Below are 19,654 nucleotides of genomic sequence, written 5' to 3'. Positions count from 1 at the left end.
AAAATCCTAGCTCCCACATAGCAGAAGCTTGATTTGGAACTTGGAATCTTTTTCTAAGAGTATACTTACAAGCTTCAAAGTTAGCTAATCTGTGTTTTAACACCAACAGTGAGTTCTTACAGTACTAAAAAAAGAAAAAGCTACTTAAAAAAAAAGTAGGATTAAATCAATGTAAACAGGATCTGGAATCAACTCTAAGGCACAAAGTATAATCTATGGGTATCATTCAAATCTTAATTAAAACTGACCTATGTTTACTGTTAAGAAAGCTTTAAAAGGACATTTGTTGAGCTAAAATGGAATCTACCCAGTCTCATTTCTAAAAAGGTTTAAATTGAAAAAGAAAAGAAAGCATATGCTTAGAGATTTCATGTTCACATTTAAGGAAATAAATGTTCCAAAAATAAATTTTAATTTAATCATTTTAGTTATATGTTCATGCTCTTCTCTAACACTGTCTCCCTGGAGGTCAACTTTCTAACACACAACAAGACAATCGGCCAAAACAAGGCTCTTCCCTATGGCGGGAGGTCAGTCAGCCGTCTCTTACCGCCTTTGTGCCTGATCACTCCACCTGCACTCTCTCCTGCACATGTCTTATTGCTTCATCACTCGTGGCACCCTCTCCACGGCTAAGAAAATCTTATTGTCCTTCACTGCATTGACCTCATCAAACAGAAAAGGATTGTGACAAGGCAGCATTCCAGAAGGCCTTGCTTGCACCTGGCACTCAATGCCTCTCGTCTCCATTCACACCAAAGTCTAAAGGCAAACATTCATTTTATACTCCAAGTGTGTGCACACAATGAGTAGCCCAAAATTATTTACAATACTGTCAATTACACTGACATTACCCAATTACAGAAGGCAAACTACACACAAATAATGGTAGGCATGATAGGAGAGAAAGAAAATGTGACTTGGCATCACAAATAGGTTTCACTGCTAACTTCACCACTGTGACCTTGGACAAGTCACTTAAAAGCTTTCCTTTCCTCCCCCGAAATTTTAAATAATAGCTACCTTTCTTGTCATGAGGAAAAATGAGAACTTATGCAGAAAGTGTTCAGTATATGGTAAAATGCCAAATAAATAATTATGGTTTTAATTATAATGATACGATTATTAGACATATTCCATACAATCTACAATTCAATGGGTTCCTACTGGCTCCAAGTTTCAATGTGGTTCTTGTACAAATCTCCTTTTTCCAGAAAGATAAGAAAGGAAGAAAAAGATAATCAAGATAAAGAGAATAAGTTATAAGTAACAAAGCCAGTTCACTCCTGTGTCTGGTATGGTGTCTACAAAGACAATTCTAAAACATGAGCAACAAAAATTTCAACAAAGTCAGCAGTGTCTGGAAAAGCGCTTAGTCTTCCCACAGGGAATATAGTCAGTTATATGTGCAAATGATAGTATTATTCCCACTTTATGTATAGTTTGATTTCTCTGTATCTGGTATATCCTTAAAAACAGGTAATAAAGGAAAAAAGTAGCCTCCAGTGACTGATGGACGCATATAACACTAAAACATAAAATGCAAAAGTAAAGGATAAAATGGAAAGCCAGGCTGGGTGCAGTGACTTATACCTATAATCCCAGAACTTTGAGAGGCTGGGGCAGGAGGATGGTTTGAGTCCAGGAATTCAGGATCACTTGAGCCCATAAGGTCGAGGCTGCAGCAAGCCATGATGACACCATTGCACTCTCCAGTCTGGGTGACAGAGAGAGACTCTGTCTCAAAAAAAAAAAAGGAAATCCAATTGAGATCATGGATGCAGAGTCACATTTAAAACCAATTGCTTAAAAACATGGAGAAGAATCAAAAGATATTAATATGAGTGAAAATAAGTATTAATTTTTAAAATTCAAAAGTAGGTAGCAGGTGAAGTTAAGACTAGGAGAGGTAGTTCAAAAAAGGGCTGGGTGCGGTGGCTCACGCCTGTAATCCTAGCATTTTGAGAAGCTGAGACAGGTGGATCACCTGAGATCAGGAGTTTGAGGCCAGTCTAGCCAACATGATGAAACCCTGTCTCTACTAAAAATACAAAAATTAGCCACCTGTAATCTCAGCTACTCCAGAGGCTGAGGCAGGAGAATCACTTGAGCCTGGGAGGCGGAGTTTGCAGTGAGCCAAGATGGACCACTGCACTCCAGCCTGGGTGACACAGCGAGACTCCATCTCAAAGAAAGAAAGAAAAGGCAATTAGCCTTTCTATTTCAACTGGAGAACCACGAACTTCAACTCTACTGTTTGTGCACAGTACTAGGGAATGCACAGGAAGAAACAGCAAAACATTCCTTGTTTAGCATCAAAAATCCTATCAACTGCCCCAAAATGTTCCTCATATTCAACAGACATGACATAATACTTTAAATTTATTACAGTAAAAAAAAAAAAACATGCAAGTACATGTGTACTTTAGAGATAGAACTTCTTACAGTATAATGCAAATGTAGTCTTAGTAAACAGAATTTTACAACACTATAATTAGATACTACCACTTACTATCTAAATTAAATTATAAAGCTCGGCCTACATAAGTATATCATTTAGAGTCAAGTTTTTTATGCTCACATTTATAGGTTCAACAATACCTTTTGAACCATTGTAAGTCAATGAGGTGAACTTCACAAAATACAAGTTTTCCAAAAATAAACCCTAACTATGAGTTCTATATAAGTCACAGCAAACAAAACCAAAGTGAAGGAATAAGAAATTCAGTAAATTCACTCCCTCATTCACAAAGTATTTGTGAAATTTGCACTAGTCATTGTACCAGGCCCTGGACACACACTGATCAGTAAGACAGTATTTTCCTTTTGTTTGACTGCCCTGGATTATGTTTTCCCAGGAAGACAACTCCCTACCACTGAGACATGTGTTAGGGGAGCATGAGTTGTCACTTTTCTACAAGCCTCTCAGTTATAAGGGAAAATCTGTCTAGGTCGTCCTCGTTGAGAAATCTCTAAGATGTGAAGCTGAACCCAGAGCTACACATACAGCTAATCTTATCAAAATGTTTAGAAGTAAAGCAATCTGAAGGAAATTCAGGACCACAGAATTTACTGACTGAAATACATCCTACTGTTCATACCAAGAGTAAGAGTGGAGAACGACTATTGTTTTCCTGGTAAAATTATAATGGAGGCAGAAGAGCATCAGCCATGGAAGACAAGCTTTTACTCTGAATTGCCAAAGTGGAACTTTCATGCCCACTTGAATTGATCCATTAGTTCTAATACCATGAAGAAGTTCTTCATGGTAACAAGTTCTTCTTCTCCATGAAGAAGTTCTTCATGGTATTAGAACTAATGGATCCAGAATCTAGATCTTACAATCCACTATCAGAGGAAACTGTGATTGACAGGGGAAAGAAACAGACTTTAGAAGAATGTTTCCAGATGTTCAGAATAATTCATCAGCTTACTAGTAGTTGGGAAGGTATTTTAATGGTCACAAGAGATATCATTAAAGAATGTGCAGACCAAATCTTCTCTCTGGTGTACATTAATGCTGTGCCTTGTGCTGTTTTAGAGACAGGGTCTCTCTCTGTTGCTCAGGCTGGAGTGTTGTGACTCAATCGTGACTTGCTGTAGCCCTGGACTCCTGGGCTCAAGCGGTCCTCCTACCTCGGGGAGATTACAGGTGTGAGCCACTATGCGTGGCCTGATGTACAGTATTAACAAGTGAGTTATTCTTAATTACAAAGTGGAAAATCCAGTCAGGTATTACCTGTTTAATGGAGGGGGAAAAAAAGGCCTGCAACAATTTCTTGTGTTCTTCCTTGTTTCGTTTTTTTCACTCTGAGAAAAGGATATTTGCTCTGTCGAGCTGCACTGTCACAAGCAGAGACTGATTACTGCTCCCCCCATCAAGGGCACTTGTGAGACAATGGTACTAGGTGGATGCAGAATCATATTTTATGGTAGTTACTGAAATGTGGGTTATTCAATCACTCCTCAGGGACTGACAGTTTATCAGGCCAGGAGCAAGCTGTGATGTGGCAAAACCTCTCTGGATGGAGATGAGCAGATCTGATTATGGTCTGGAGGAATCTGTGACCCTCCTTCATTGAGAGCGGCATCAGGAGGTACTATGTAGTGTCACTGGGGCCCTCTTAGAATCTTGTTGGTAACCCAAAGAGACCTAGGTCATCTTGTGCCCTAATATGTGTAAGCTCGGTAATCATTTGGGGGTAAAATTTTTGAAACAATTATTGTAAAGTAAGTGTTTACATGAGATAAGGAGAAGACTCCTATCTTGTATTTTTGAACTGTAGAATCAGTTCCATGTTATGCTGGTGACAGTAGTGAAAGTGAAGGAGAGAAGAAACCTGTCAATTAGTAGAACTCTTTAAACAGAGATTCAAAGAAAGGATATTAACCTAAGTATCCAACAGCAGGGGAATGGTTAAATAAAGGTTAATGGCATATTAGACAACCATTAAAAATATTTGTGAAGAAAACTTTAATGACATGGGGAAATATATATACCTAGAAGCATCTTTTATTTAAAAATGGATATATGAGCAGGGCACAGTGGCTTACTGCCTGTAATCTCACACTTTGGGAGGCCAAGGTGAGAGGATCACTTGAGGCCAAGAGTTTGAGAGAAAGGATATTAACCTAAGTATCCAACAGCAGGGGAATGGTTAAATAAAGGTTAATGGCATATTAGACAACCATTAAAAACATTTGTGAAGAAAACTTTAATGACATGGGGAAATATATATACCTAGAAGCATCTTTTATTTAAAAATGGATATATGAGCAGGGCACAGTGGCTTACTGCCTGTAATCTCACACTTTGGGAGGCCAAGGTGAGAGGATCACTTGAGGCCAAGAGTTTGAGACCATCCTGGGCAACACAGCAAGATCCCATCTCTATAAAAAAATTTTAAAACTTATCCAGGTATGGTAACATACACCTGTAGTCCCAGCTCCTCACAAGGCTAGGGCAGAAGGATTGCTTGGGCCCAGGAGTTTGTGGTTACAGTGAACCACAATCATGCCACTGCCTTCCAGCCTGTGTGACAGAGTGAGACCCTATTTCTTAAAAAAAAAAAAAAAAAAAAAAAAAAAAAAATGAACAAATGTGTATATGTACACTTAAAAAAGCAAAGACAGTTGTTATCTCTAGGTGGTGAAATTACAGGTTATTTTTATTTGTAATTTACTGTGTTTTACTAGAGATTTTTCACCAAAAGTAAGCATTTTATAATCTGGGTAAAAGGGTATTTTATAGGAAATTTTTCTTGAAACCACTCTTGCAGAGTCCCCCGCCCTGCCCCTCAAGAACAGAGCACTCAACCTTGGAAGAACATCATCTCTGGTGCCCTGGATGTGAGAAATACTAAGTCTGAGCAGGATTGAGAGGAAAGGAACCTAAGTTAGGAAAAGGGCTTGTTGTTTTCTTAGAATGAGCATTTGAAATTTTTAGAGCAATTTTCCAAAGTAATTTCATGTCTCTTGAATTTAAAAATATTTTTCAAATGGGCTTGTATACTGTGTGTGCTTTTAGGGTTTTTTTTTTTTTTTTTTTTCATTTTTCTAGGACTTTTTTCCCCCAATTTAATAAAATTTGCATTTACTAAAATGTACCCATAAGGGTCATGATTTCACTCATCTTTAACCATGCCCTTGTCACAGCATAAAATGAAAATGTAGTTGTTCAAATAGGAACGCTAAAGTTGAAGGATGAAATAGTTGATCTCTTCACATATATTTTCTATGTGTCCTTTCTAGGAATGACTAAAAAGACTTAATGTGGAAACTATACTTGAAAGTATAAAACAGTCCAAACAAGAAAACTTAGACACTGACGTTAGGTAAGGAGACTGTACCTTAGTTAACATTTAAAAGAAACCAGAATGAATTGTTACTGTTTTGATCATGGATGTAATGGATATTTTAAAATTAGCTATTAATTGATTTCTAAAATAAAATCAAGAACCCTCCTGTTTAAAGTGAGAATACAATTCTGAATTTATTCATATGGCAATAAAATTCTGAGTATTTTTACTTGAGTAAAAAAAAAGACAGTATTTCAAGGAATTTGGAACAAAGTAGAGAAGGCAGGCAAATGAACAACTGTGTGTGACAGGGGACACAAAGGAAAGTTAAAAGCCAGAGGCAGTAACTTTACCATTTGAGGGCATCTTACAAATCAACAGTAAACAGACTAATATCGTAACAGGGAAAAATATGTATGAACTATATATACACAAATTAAGAAAGAAATTTTAACTGTCTAAATAATTGTTAATATTAATATAAATTATTCATATACATATTAGAATCAAAAAGAGATTCAAACAATACAGACACTAGTAGGACAACGATCAACATGACCTCTATGCTGGCAAAATATACAAAAAGCTTTCAAAATGTGTCATATTCCCAGTCATCACAAAAAAAGAAAACTGCAAACCAGTATCCCTCACAACAACAGAAAGATCCTTAACAAAAATACTAGCAAATAGAATCCTATAATATAAAGAAATATTGCTTAAATGGAGTTTTCAAAGGAATTTAAATTTGATTCAACATGTAGCAGGGGAAATCAATATACCATAATCAAAAGGCTAAAAACCACCACGTCATCACCTTAATGTTTACAAAAAAAGCATCTGGCACAAGTCACAATTCATTTTATCATAAAAACACTAAGTCAGCTAGGAATAGATGGAAGCTTCTTAACCTCATAGGTATTTACAAAAAAACCCACAGCTAACATCAGATGTAATGGTAAAAGACTGAATGCTTCCCCCTCAGTAAGATCAGGAACAACACAGCAATATCTACTTTTACCACTTCTATTCTACAGATCCTACACTCGGTATAATCAAGCAAAAGAAAAAGAAATAAGAAATACAAGGCGCACAGATGATAAAGGAAGAAATGAAACCATCTTTATTCACAAATCTCATAATCAGCTACACAAAAAAATCCAAAGAAACTCCCAAAAAGCCACAGAAACTAATAGGTCAGTTTAGAATGATCAGTCTACAAAAACAAACTATTTCTATATACTGGCAACATATAATTGGAAATTGAAATTTTTAAAATACCATTTATAATAGCATTAAAAAATATCAAATAGTAAGAGATGACTCTAACAAAATATGTGCACATTACATGTGCTTAAAGTTATAAAGCAATGCTAAAAAGACACTAAAGAAGGCCTAAATAAAAAGGTATTGTTACAACGTCAATTCTCTCCAGTTAGATTTACAGATTCAATGCAACCTCAGTGAAGTCATTGGCAAGCTTTTTATATGAAGTAACTAGCTAATCCAAAAACTTATATGAAAATGCAATGGTCCAAAAATAACCAAAGCAATTTTAAGAAAATATATATCAGTTGACAGACTCACAGATCTAAGACTTACTATAAAACTACACTAATCAAGATTGGTGTTATTGGTCAAAGGACAGACCTATAGAATAGGAGTCCACAAAGAGACCCACACATATATGGTCAACTGACTTTCAAAGAGTCAAGGTAGTTCAATAGAAAAAGCATAGTTTTTTCCAAACAAATGGTACTGAATCAGTTGGATACCCACACGCAAAAGAAGTGTACCTTGACCCTTACTTAGCATTATATACAAAAATTAAGGCAAAGTGGATCCTAGCCCTAAATATAAGTGCTAAAACTGTAAAACCTCTAGATGAAAACACAGGAGAAAATCTGTGACTTTGGGTCAATCACAGATTTATCAGATATGATGCTATATAAATTACCTAAAATGTGATAAATCAGACTTCAAAATTTAAGATACCTGCTCTTTGCCAGACACTTAAAATAAAAACAAGCCATAGATTGGGAGAAAGTATTAGCAAAATATATCTGATTAAGGATATGTATTCAGAATATATAGACAACTCTTAGAATTTACTAAGGCAACACTATTTCAAAAGAGAGACAAAAGACTTGAAGACATTTCACCAAAGAAGATATATGAATGGCAAATAAGCACATGTAGAGATGTTCAGTCATTAGGGAAATGCAAATTAAAACTGCAGTAAGGTATCACTACATGTCTACTAGAATGGCTAAAATTAAAAAGACTGACAATACCATGTGCTGGCACGATGGGAGGCAACTCGAACTCCTATCCACTGCTGGCAGGAACATAAATTGGAAGAGCTGATTTGGAAAACAACTGGGGAGTTTCTCAAAGTTAAATATACACTTAACATATGTTCCCAGTAACTCTATTCCTGGAAAATAACCCCACTTGTTTTCCCGAGAAATGAGAAAATTATTTACATAAAAATATATATTTTTATAATGACTTTTGTCATAATCACCAAAAACTGGAAACAACCAATGCCAATTTAAAGCTGAAGAAAACCTATCGTACATCCATACAATGAAATACTCAGCAATTAAAAGGAACAAACTACTGATACATGCAGTAACATTAAGCTAAATGAAAAAAGCCAGACACAAAAGGCTAAATACTGTATTATCCTATTTATATATCATTCTGAAAAATGCAACACTACAGGGGTAGAAATCAGATCAGTGGATGCCAGAGGCTGAGTGAAGGGTAAAGTAATTGCAATGGGAATAAGAAATATTTTGGAGTGATGACGCTGTTCTATTCTTAATTGTGGTAATTACACAACACCATACATTTGCCAAAACTCAAACTGTAAATATTAAAGAGTTAGGATAATTTAGATAAGTGATATACAGTAAAACTTTTTAAAAGTTTAAAAAGTTATTTTGCTATATACATTTTTCAAATGCCAGATGAGCTATTAGTACTTAGACACATGTCCTACTTATGTGAACTCATGGTATTATAAAATTATATCATTCCTTCTCATCTTAACTTGATGCTTTGGTTATGTTCATGATTCTTAGAAAGTGGTATACATAATAGTTAATACAGTGGCTAAATTATTTAAAACAAAAATTTAATTTCTTGTATTTAACTTTGCTGATACTTATTACAGACTTAAAATGATCTAATTTAAAGCAGGATGAGACAGTACAGGATTATTGGATGACAGCAATGAGAATTAAAGTCAAAATACCTATGTTCGAATTCCAGCTTTGCCATTTACTACTTGTGTGCCTCACTACTGTATATTGTTTCTGTGCCACAGTTTTTTTTTTCCGTCACCTGTATAATGAGATAGTAGTAACGACCTCTGCAGTTATTTCAAGCACTAAATGAGGTAATGCTTAGAAAATGACTAACACATAACACATATAAAGTGTTCAATAAGTACATTTTCTAGGTTTTTAATTTTTAGTTACTTAAACACTTTTCTAAGTTTCAGTCAAAATCTATTATGTATTTCCTACTGTGAGTCTTGAAATTTTATTCAACATTGTATAAAGAGTAAGAATCAAGCTCATTTTTTACTCAATTCCCTTTTAAAAAGATGATCAAGACTAAAGGCATAGAAAGTAGAAAGGGGAATAAGAGAGAAGGGGAAACCCATTTACTGTGCACCTACAAAAGCATCCTAAAAAACAAGTGCTTTATCTAAATGGATTATTTCTTTTGTTCCTCCTAGAATACGGCTACAGAGAAACAAAGGATTTACATGAAAATTTTTCATAAACATTCATAACTAGCCTTTAAAAAAGAACTGTTCAATTTCTATTTAAGATACTGGCTTGGTTCCCATAAACAAATGTCACATTAAGAGTAAAACTTATGTTTAGAAAGATTTAAATAATTACAACTGTTCCTTATAATTTACTCAGAAAGTAGTATCTTAAGAATTATAACAAAGGATCCTCATGCCATAAACCAAGAAACTTCATTGCCTTCCTTTGAGACGTAATCGGGACTTTGGCAGCTTTTAAAACACAGCATCAGAAAACCAGTAAATAAGATTAAAGTTGTTAACCTCTTAGAGCTCCCAAAGTTATGAAAAATATGAAAAATTCACTGGCACTTACTCTGTGCTTAAATATGGGGGAAAGGAGGAAGAGTTCATTGCAAAGAAACCCGGCCTCAGTTTCTCTTAGTTTTCACTTTCAGTCCCCAAAAGGCAACAATAAGCACACAGTAAGACAATGTAATAGAAGACCCTCCATTGGGAATAAACTTACCTGTAATGTTTTCTCCTCTTTAAGGTCCAATCCAAACACATTGTGCCGTTTCACCTTCAAGAAATCAGCATCTTCTTCCTCCTCATCTCTGTCCAGGAACTGCGTAGGAACTTCCTTGATCTTCTGTGCTTCACTGGTGTTAGGAAGAGATGGAGCTTGAGATCCTTTTGCTTTTGCCAGCTTCTCTTCCATTTCTTCTTCATCGTCTTCCTCTTCGTCCTGTTCTTCATCATCAGTATCATTATCCAGTCTGTGCTCTGTCCCTTCGAGTCTTTTTCCACCTTTCTGAAGGATAGACATTTTCTCATTGAAGTAGGCTCTAAATTCTTCCACTTCATCATTGGTGAGGGAGGGAGCCCTTGGCTCAATTACTTTATCAGCTTGGCTCATTACCAATTCTTTGGTGGGTTGTTTCTGCATTTTCTGAAGAAATCTTATGCGTGGTGCCACAGCAAGACCAAGAGACCTTAAATATGGAAAAATGTGAAAACAGTCATCTCAACACTGATGATATGTTTATAGGTATCATAGAAGAGTTTCTCAAGAGCAGAGATTTCTAGAGCTTTTTTAAAGAAAATGTTCCTGTGAGATACAACTCAATACTAACAGGTTAGTTGATACAAAAAGTAAGGCAAAATACACTGAACACCTGTCAGAAAACATTTTAGACACTGTTTTTTCTTTAAGAGGGTAACATGGAATAAGACAAAGAGCACTGAACCAGAAACAAGATAACAGTTCAAGTACTAGACCCGCCAATTTCCAATTCAACTCTCTTAGCTTCAGCTTCCTTATAACATGGAAATAACAGTACCTGCCAGGCCTAACTCACATTTGCTGTAAAGATCCAATTAACTAACTACATGAAAGTACCTCATAAAATGTTAAGCACTAAATAAACCAGAGAAGACATGACCATGAAAGGACAAAACACAATTCTCTACAGAGAAAGAACTAGAGTGTGGTCCCCATCTCCCTTCCTGAAACAGAATATGGCACAATCATTGCTATAAAAATGGATTTTATAAACCAAACACCAAAAAAAGAAATTAAAAAATCTTGTTTTCTCCATCAATGATCAATATTCAATTTAATATCATGTCTTTCCCAGCTTGGATCAAAGCTAATAGCTTTCATTAAGTTCTCACTGATCGATGAAAAACAAAATCTTAGATTTTATCAAGGATTGCTCTGAATAAACAGTAACATCATAACATGAATCCACTGCTCTTTTCCTATCTGACATGGTTCAAAGAAACTGAGAGATGTAATGTTGAGAAGCATGGATTCAAAAATAAGACTGCTGAGGTTCAAAATCTGGCTTCCACTTACTAGCTGTGAGATCTCAGGAATATGATTTAATCTTTCTATACCAGAGCTTTCCCATTTGCAAAACAGGATGCTAAGAGTACCTACCTCACAGGGTTGTTGTAAGAATAAATTAGTTGACAGATGTGATGCACTTAAAACTAGTGCCTGGCATATAGGCAACTAATGAAAACTTGATGTCATCACCGTCACCACTGTTAGGGTTAGGATCATGAACTCATCCAGATAATTTCTCTCAATGTATTGCACTTACATTTTTATGTCTCTCTCAGCTACTAAAACAGAGTTTCTTGAAGGTAGCAGTACCTCTTACACATCTACAATTTAACATCTAGTACAATGATTTGCACATATTAGGTATTCAAAACATGTTTCTTTAGTAAAACTTTAAAACCTTTAACATATCTTAAATAGCACTGCTTTAGGTATCAAAGGCTTCTAAAGGAAATTACACACCTCAAGGAAACTACACAGCTAACTATCTACAAAAAGTAAAATACCAAATTCAACTATACTAAAATCTGTTCTCAAAGTTAATTTTCTGCCTTCTCTAAGCACCACAAAAAGCAAAAGTCATCAACTACCAATAGATAAAATTTACTGGAATCTATTCCAACAAACGGTCCCCTAAATATGGCCTACACTATTAAAGACCTGTGCCTTTCCTATCTGCTAATATCCCAGGTAGGTCAAGTCAGAAAACCAGGACAAAAATTCACAGGGAGCCAAAAGCCAGCTAATAACCTAAGCTACAGATCATATTCAGAAATAATAAAACTAGGAACTGGTATATAAACATGAGCAAACAACAACATGTTATCCATGGCACGTGGTTTTCCATCTATCACTTAAATGGAAAGCTGGCAGCCCTACACTGCTATAAAGCAATTTAAAAGGTTCAAAAATGTAATAACTGACATATTACCTGTTATGGTAAACATACAGTTCTAACAAAGAATAGAAAACAGCAGCTCACTCAGATATATGTTGTAGTTAGACTCAGTTTAAAGGTAAAGGCACTCAAATTCCTAAGAGCAAGTCAAACATACAGACCTTGCCTTGTAATCACATATTTCACCACAGTCTGTGAAATTTCATGCTGATATTCAAAGTATGATTATCTCAAAGGTGCTTCCGTAAGATTATGTCAATGTTTTTACCACTCCCACAGGTAGGAGCCCACTGAAGAATAAACATTCCTCCTTTATAGGTCAAAAGGTTAAAACAAAACAAAACAAAACAAAAAACCTGGCCAGGCGCAGTGGCTCATACCTGTAATGCCAGCACTTTGGAAGGCTGAGGCGGGGGGATCACTTGAGCCCAGGAGTTTGAAACCAGCCTGGGCAACATGGCGAAACCCTGTCTCTACGAAAAATACAAAAAGACTACCCAGACATGGTAGTATACACCTGTAATCCCAGCTACTCAGGAGGCTGAGATGAGAGGATCACCCAAGCCTGGGATGTCAAGGATACAGTGAGCCATGATCACACCACTGCACTACGGCCTGGGTGACAGAGTAAGACCTTGTCTCATCCCCCAAAAAAAGCCCTCAAATACTAAGCCAAAACAAAACCAACCATTCTGTTTCATACAATAGTAACCTCAGTTACCAAAAAAGGGGCATCTTGCCATAGTAACTGTTAGTACCTGTAAGAAACACCAAGATAGGAGGAATATTCAGGTAGTAAGCAATAGAGGAAAATAACCTAACTTAAGAAGAATCAGAAAAGAGACTCACATCCAAAGCACAAAATGTCTATGGTAATCCAGGCAAGGGTTTCAGAGAACAAGAGAACTACAGAAGACACAAAGATTTCAAAGAATGCTTATTGGTTGCTCTCCATCTCCTTTGAGATCAAACTATAGGAAAGAGCCAATGTCACTTTAAGGAACTGATACTTACAAATAACAAACTGCTCCCTGATAATAAGAACTGAACGCTGAACTAATTTTCTGCCAAGCTGATTTGTTCTTTTCCACTGCGAATCTTTAACAAACAGATTCGTTTAACATAAGGCAGAGTGGTTTAAACTAAGAATCTCAGAGAACCAGGTTTCAAACAAATTCTTTCTGGCCGGGTGTGGTGCCTTACGCCTGTAATCCTAGCACTTCAAGAAGTTGAGGTGGGTGGATTGCTTGAGCCCAGGAGTTTGAGACCAGCCTGGGCAACATAGTAAGATCCCATCTCTAATTTAATTAATTAATTAATTCCCTCTAACTTTGAGGATTCACTATTACAACTATATTATGAATACTTACAGGGCATATTCAGGTATAGGTAACTTGCTCACATCAAATACTTCTTTATCCTTCATTAGATATACCGATCGTATATAGGAGACAAAACACTGTAAATTAAGAGTTTGAAAAGTACAATATAATAGCAATTAAAAATGAGTTTAGACTAAAATATAAGAAAATTAACCAATGGGATAAATTCAGTAGTACTGAAAAACCACAAAACAGTTCAGTATATCTCCATTCCATACACACATGAAAACCTACTTTTTAGAATTGTAATATTAGAAAAAAACTTTGCATTTGGTTTCATAAAGCCAACCTAACCCAGAATATCTTCTTTCCAAAAAGCTACTCTAAAAGTTAGTATAATTCCATTACAATAAGGTCCACCATTGGGAAAATATAGGCTTTGGAATAATATAGATTTGGAATCTATTCAGAGCTCAAATTCTTACTGAGCAAATTTCTTGTTTCTCTCCATGTCAGTATCCTCATCTATCAAAAAAGAGATACATTACCTTCTACTTAGAGTGTTATGAGGATAAAATTAGAAAAATGCACGTAGATACCTAGCATATCTTCTAGAATATAGTAACAAGTGCTAGTTATTGATAATTTTTTTATTGTTGTGTCAAAGGTAAGTTTTTCAATGAAATAAAATTTTACATATTGAGATTTAATAAAACCATGTCAGGAAAAACTTTATTGCTAAAGCTTTTCCTTTTTATGATTTCAAGTAATTCATCATTAACTTGGAATATTTTCTTCTGTTCCTGTTTAAAAAAAAAAAAAAAAAAAAAACTATCTTCATACTAGAGTTACAAAACCAGAATATAAACAGGGTCCTGATCCTTTATCAGTTCGTCAAATAAACAGGTAACAAAACACAACTAGGTAATATTTTATTTTTAAGTTGACTTTAGTAAAGTATATTTAGTTCCTGTTTGCATACTTCCTAAACTTCACATTTTACCTAGCTTTACAATAATCCTTTCTACCCAACTAATCTCCAAACCATTTTCTATCTCCATGGGCATAAAAAACAATGAATGACACCAGTTTAAAAATAATTTTTCCCCTACAATCATCTACAAGCAACCACCTCAGTTGCTTATCACTTTTATTCTATCCAGATTATAATCAAAACCTAGAAAATCACTTCTATGAAACTAGATAGCTTGCTGCTGCTGGCAACACAGTTAGCCATTCTGTTAAACCATGCGTGACAACCAATAAACTACATCATTTATTTCAACGTGCTTTTCTATAATCAGTGCTCTGGAAGACTCATCTATTGTATGCACAAACCAGTGAAACAACATCTTTCCGATGTTTCATATTTTCTGATAGATAACTGAATGACCTCCTAGGCCTGCAGTAAGTCATGACATACCAAAATTAATCTAATATTTTTAAATGTGTGTACTACTTCCAAAGCTCCTAGAAGATTTTAACTGCAAGTTTGAAGAATGTTTGCTAGAAAAAACATGCACACGTTTGCATGCCCAAAATTTTTAAGAAAAATGAGTATTAACAATTTGTTCGAAGATCCTTTAATGAAAAGGTTCTCAGGTAAAGTAAGCTTACAGAAGTCTAACTTGGTATAGCTTACAATTGATGCTCTCATATTTTGGAATGAATTTCTACTGATATAACACAGTAGGTCTCAAGAAAGCTAGAAGAGACCTGGATTTTGGTCTGTTACCCTAGACAACTTTTTTTTTTTTTAAAGACAGAAACTCACTCTGTAGCCCAGGCTGCAGTGCAATGGCACAATCTCGGCTCACTAAACCTCTGCTTCCAGGGTTCAAGCAATTGTCATGCCTCAGCCACCCAAGTAGCTGGGATTACAGGCCTGCACCACTACACCCAGCTAATTTTCTTGTTGTTGTTTTTAGTAGAGACAGGGTTTCACCATGTTGGCCTGGCTGGTCTCAAACTCCTGGCCTCAAGTGATCCACCCATCTCAGCCTCCCAAAGTGCTGGGATTATAGGCGTGAGCCACCACACCTAGTCATCCTAGACATTTTTTAATTTTCAAGCTAGCATTTATCCATCTGTACAGTCAAATCAATACCACCTACCTCATTGGTTGTCAGGAAGACAATGCATGTAAAACAGTTTTGTCATAACTAAGTACCTGGCACACAGTAAGCACTCAAATTTTAGCCTCATCATTAATGTTATTCTAAGCACACCAATGATAATTTGCTAAAATATAAAATAAGTTAGCAAAAAATTTAAGATCTCTTCTTTAAATAAAACTTACTTCTGGCTGGGCGCAGTGGCTCATGCTTGTAATACCAGCACTTTGGGAGGCCGAGGCAGGCAGATCACTTGAGGCCAAGAGTTTTGAGACCAGCCTGGCCAACACGGTGAAACCCCGTCTCTACTAAAAATACAAAAAATTAGCCAGGCATGGTGGCAGGTGCCTGTAATCCCAGCTACTCAGGAGGCTGAGGCAGGAGAATCACCTGAACCCAGGAGGCGGAGGTTGCAGTGAGCCGAAATCGTGCCATTGCACTCCAGCCTGGGCAACAAAAGCAAAACTCTGTATCAAACACAAACAAACTTACTTCTTTGCCAGGAATAACAGTTTCAAAACCATCACATAAAAGCCTAACTATTGAACGTTTTTCTGCTCAGGCTACTCTATCAACTTAGGGTGAGCTTTCTATAACTCTTCTTTATTTTCTTCCTCCCACCTCATCTATCTGCTGAAATAGAATCCAACCTCTGAGTTCCTACTCTCTGGCTCATTGTTGATATGCTATGGGAGATGCAAAGATCTTGTAAATGCAATAAATAGCAGTAAACGACAGGTGAAAATGAAAGGGACTCAAATATCTGTTAATTCAAAGATTAGATAGATTGGAAAGCACAATGAAAAATAACTTCACATCTTCCTTTACCAAAGAATCTACTGTGGGATATTCTAAAAAACTTTAAAAAAAACAAAAAAAAAGTTTAACTAAAATAGATTTCTCACCACAAGTATGTGAGGTAATACCTACTCTAGTTAGCTTCATTTAGCAATTACACAATGTATATTTGTTTCAAAATATGTTACATACCAGAAATATGATTTATCAATTAAGAAAAATAAAACTAAATATTGACTTCTTTATGTATCTGCTAATCAAGATCTTTAAGTCCAGAGACATAATTGGGGAACATAAGTCATATTCATAGGTTAAAATCTCATTCCTAAAGATAATTTCGCTAGAGTTCTATGCTTTCTAGAAATTCAGTCTAATGTAGGAAGATATTAATCTCACAGTCAAGAAAGTACAATCAGGAGTTACAGCAATTTTACAAAAGAAATAAAACTTAATAATGTTATCAAGTATTAGAAATCAGGCCACTGTGCATCCAAAAAATCACATTTGAGAGGATTTTCCATATGTCTTTGACAAAACTAAAGATGATTTTTCCCAATCTATACATAAAAAATATTTTTCAAAATTCTGAAGAATAAGCTAGACTGGCCAGGCATAGTGGCTCATGCCTGTAATCCTAGCACTTTGGGAGGCCGAGGCGGGTGGATCACCTGAGTTCAGAAATTCCAGATCACTCTGGGCAACATGGAGAAACCCTGTCTCTACTAAAATACAAAAAAGTAGCCAGGTGTGGTGGTGGCACACACCTGTAGTCCCAGCTACTCAGGAGGCTGAGGCACAAGAATCACTTGAGCCTAGGAGGCAGAGGTTGTAGTGAGCTGAGATCATGCCACTGCACTCCAGCTTGGGCTACAGAGTGAGACTAAGTCTCCAAAAAAAAACAAAAAAATTATATATATATATATATATATATATATATATATATATATATAAAAAAAGCTAGACTTATCTATCAGCAAATTACACTGCTTGAATATCTGAAGCATAAACATGCAACCTAGAAGTAGCAGAAAATGATAAACTTCATGGTTTTTCCATTCAATGAAAGTATCCAATTGAAAAATGACTTACCCGTTGAGCTCTTTCTTTTAAATCTTGATCTTGAGCTAGAAAAGATTCCAATTTTTTCTGGACATCTATAAGTTTTTCTGGATTGATTCTTTGTAACAAAAAGATAAAGATTAAAATAAGACATCTATAAGTTTTTCTGGATTGATTCTTTGTAACAAAAAGATGAAAGTTAAAATAAGATATCTCAAAGTTGGAGACTAAAAACAGTAGGCAGCATTTTCCTATTTTCCTCAGTATTTTTAAATGTATAACTATTTCTCATCTATGAATCAGATTAGATGGAAATTAAACTAGACACAAGTTTGACACTCTTAACTACTATGAGTAACACAGGAGAAAAGAAATGACATGTCAGACAGTTTCTCTAAACATCCCATGCTGAGTGAGATACTTGGATTAACAACACAGTTAGCATTGGCTTCTTAACAGATAGAAAGTAGTCTCCCATGAGAGATCCATTCTATATGAAATGGAATAAATGAAATCTAATTTTTTTAAGAGGTCTCACTCTGTTCCCTCAGTGAGGCTGGAGTGTAGTGGTGAAATCATAGCTCACTGTAATCTTGAACTCCTGGACTCAAATGACCCTCCCCCATCTCAGCTTCTCAAGTAGCTGGACTATAGGCTTGCACCAACATGCCTGGCTAGTCTGTTTGTTTGTTTTTTCTTTTGTAGAGACAGGGTCTCACTGTTTTGCCCTGGCTGGTCTAGAACTCCCGGCCTCAAGCAATCCTTCTGCCTTGGATTCCCAAAGTGCTGAGTTACAGGTGTGAGCCACCATGCCTAGCCCTAATGTCATTTTTATAAATATTTCTGTTTCAGTCAAATATCATAAAATCAATTTCAAGTAATAAAAAAGTAGCCAAAGACTGCAGTGATTTCCTTATTTAGAAATTAGGCATACTATAACAGAGATGATATTTAACTCTGCCCAGAGAAGCTACAGGAAAAGAAAAAAAAATGTTACAGAGGTCTAGGCTTCACAAGAGACCTCACTGTTTCCCTGATTTTAGGCTGAACCACATTGTTCAGGCCAGGATGGTGATAGGTGGTGGTAGGTAAGATTGTGTATGGTTTTTTTTGTTGTTTTCTTTTGTTTTTTGAGACAGAGTCTGGCTCTGTTGCCCAGGCTGGAGTGCAGTGGTGCCATCTCAGCTCACTGCAAGCTCCGCCTCCCAGATTCACACCATTCTTCAGCCTCCCGGGTAGCTGGGACTACAGGCACCTGCCACCACGCCCAGCTAATTTTTTTGTATTTTTAGTAGAGACGAGGTTTGACCGTGTTCACCAGGATGGTCTCGATCTCCTGACCTCGTGATCCACCCACCTCAGCCTCCCAAAGTGCTGGGATTACAGGCGTGAGCCACCGTGCCCAGCCGTGACTGTTTTTACTTATTTTTATTATAAAAAATTTCAAAATACACAAAAGAAAAGGTAGAGACTTTCACTCAGCTTCAACAATTACCAAGTCACAGTCAATTTTGTCTCTTCTACATCCTCAACACTCCTCCCTGAATCTAACCGCTCTCCAAATTATTTTTAGGCAAATCAAGCCAGGGTGTTTCAACAGCCCCAATACAAGTAAGATTCTGATGGATTCCACTGATGCTGAATGTACACATCCTTAGACACAGGACAGCACAACTCTCTGAGATGGATAGACAACCCCAAAAGTAATTCCATACAAGAGGTTTAATTCTTTCAATCAGCAGTGCTCCTGAAGTTAACAAGTTCTCCATCTCATTTTCTCCACTAATAGTCTTCAGAAAAGGCCATTTAAGACTTAAAAAAAAAAAAGAGTCAGACTTCTGATATTCAGTACCCTATGGATGGAGCTTGGAAGTCATCACTCTATCATAACAACAAGTAAAAAGTTGAACAGACTGGAAAAAAAAGAAATCAACAACTCTTCTTTTATCCATGATAAAGATGGAGGACACAGGACAAACCAGAGTCCCCTACACAGGAAAGAGAGAGGTGAGTACAGGGAGTCACCGCTTACCTCAGCTGAGTCATGAGC

General features: G+C 36.2%; 1 protein-coding gene across 4 annotated transcripts in view; it reads right to left on the bottom strand.

Annotated features, from left to right (window-relative positions):
* Positions 1-19,654, bottom strand: part of DDX10 (DEAD-box helicase 10) — a 342,707-nt gene that overhangs the window by 205,270 nt on the left and 117,783 nt on the right. For 3 of the 4 annotated variants that reach the window (XM_050758689.1, XM_050758690.1, XM_050758688.1), the window contains 3 exons: positions 17,635-17,722; positions 13,682-13,770; positions 10,091-10,556 (listed from right to left, as the gene is read on the bottom strand). In XM_050758689.1, coding sequence (XP_050614646.1) covers positions 10,091-10,556; positions 13,682-13,770; positions 17,635-17,722 — 643 coding nt within the window. Of the gene's footprint in view, positions 1-1,593; positions 1,738-10,090; positions 10,557-13,681; positions 13,771-17,634; positions 17,723-19,654 lie in introns of all 4 variants that reach the window. The other variant, XM_050758691.1, reaches the window with a different exon arrangement.

The sequence above is a fragment of the Macaca thibetana genome, chromosome 14 (genome assembly GCF_024542745.1).
Source record: "Macaca thibetana thibetana isolate TM-01 chromosome 14, ASM2454274v1, whole genome shotgun sequence".
Lineage (NCBI taxonomy): Eukaryota > Metazoa > Chordata > Mammalia > Primates > Cercopithecidae > Macaca > Macaca thibetana.
The sequence above is the reverse complement of the archived record's forward strand: the minus strand, read 5'-3'. Positions and strand labels throughout refer to the sequence as shown.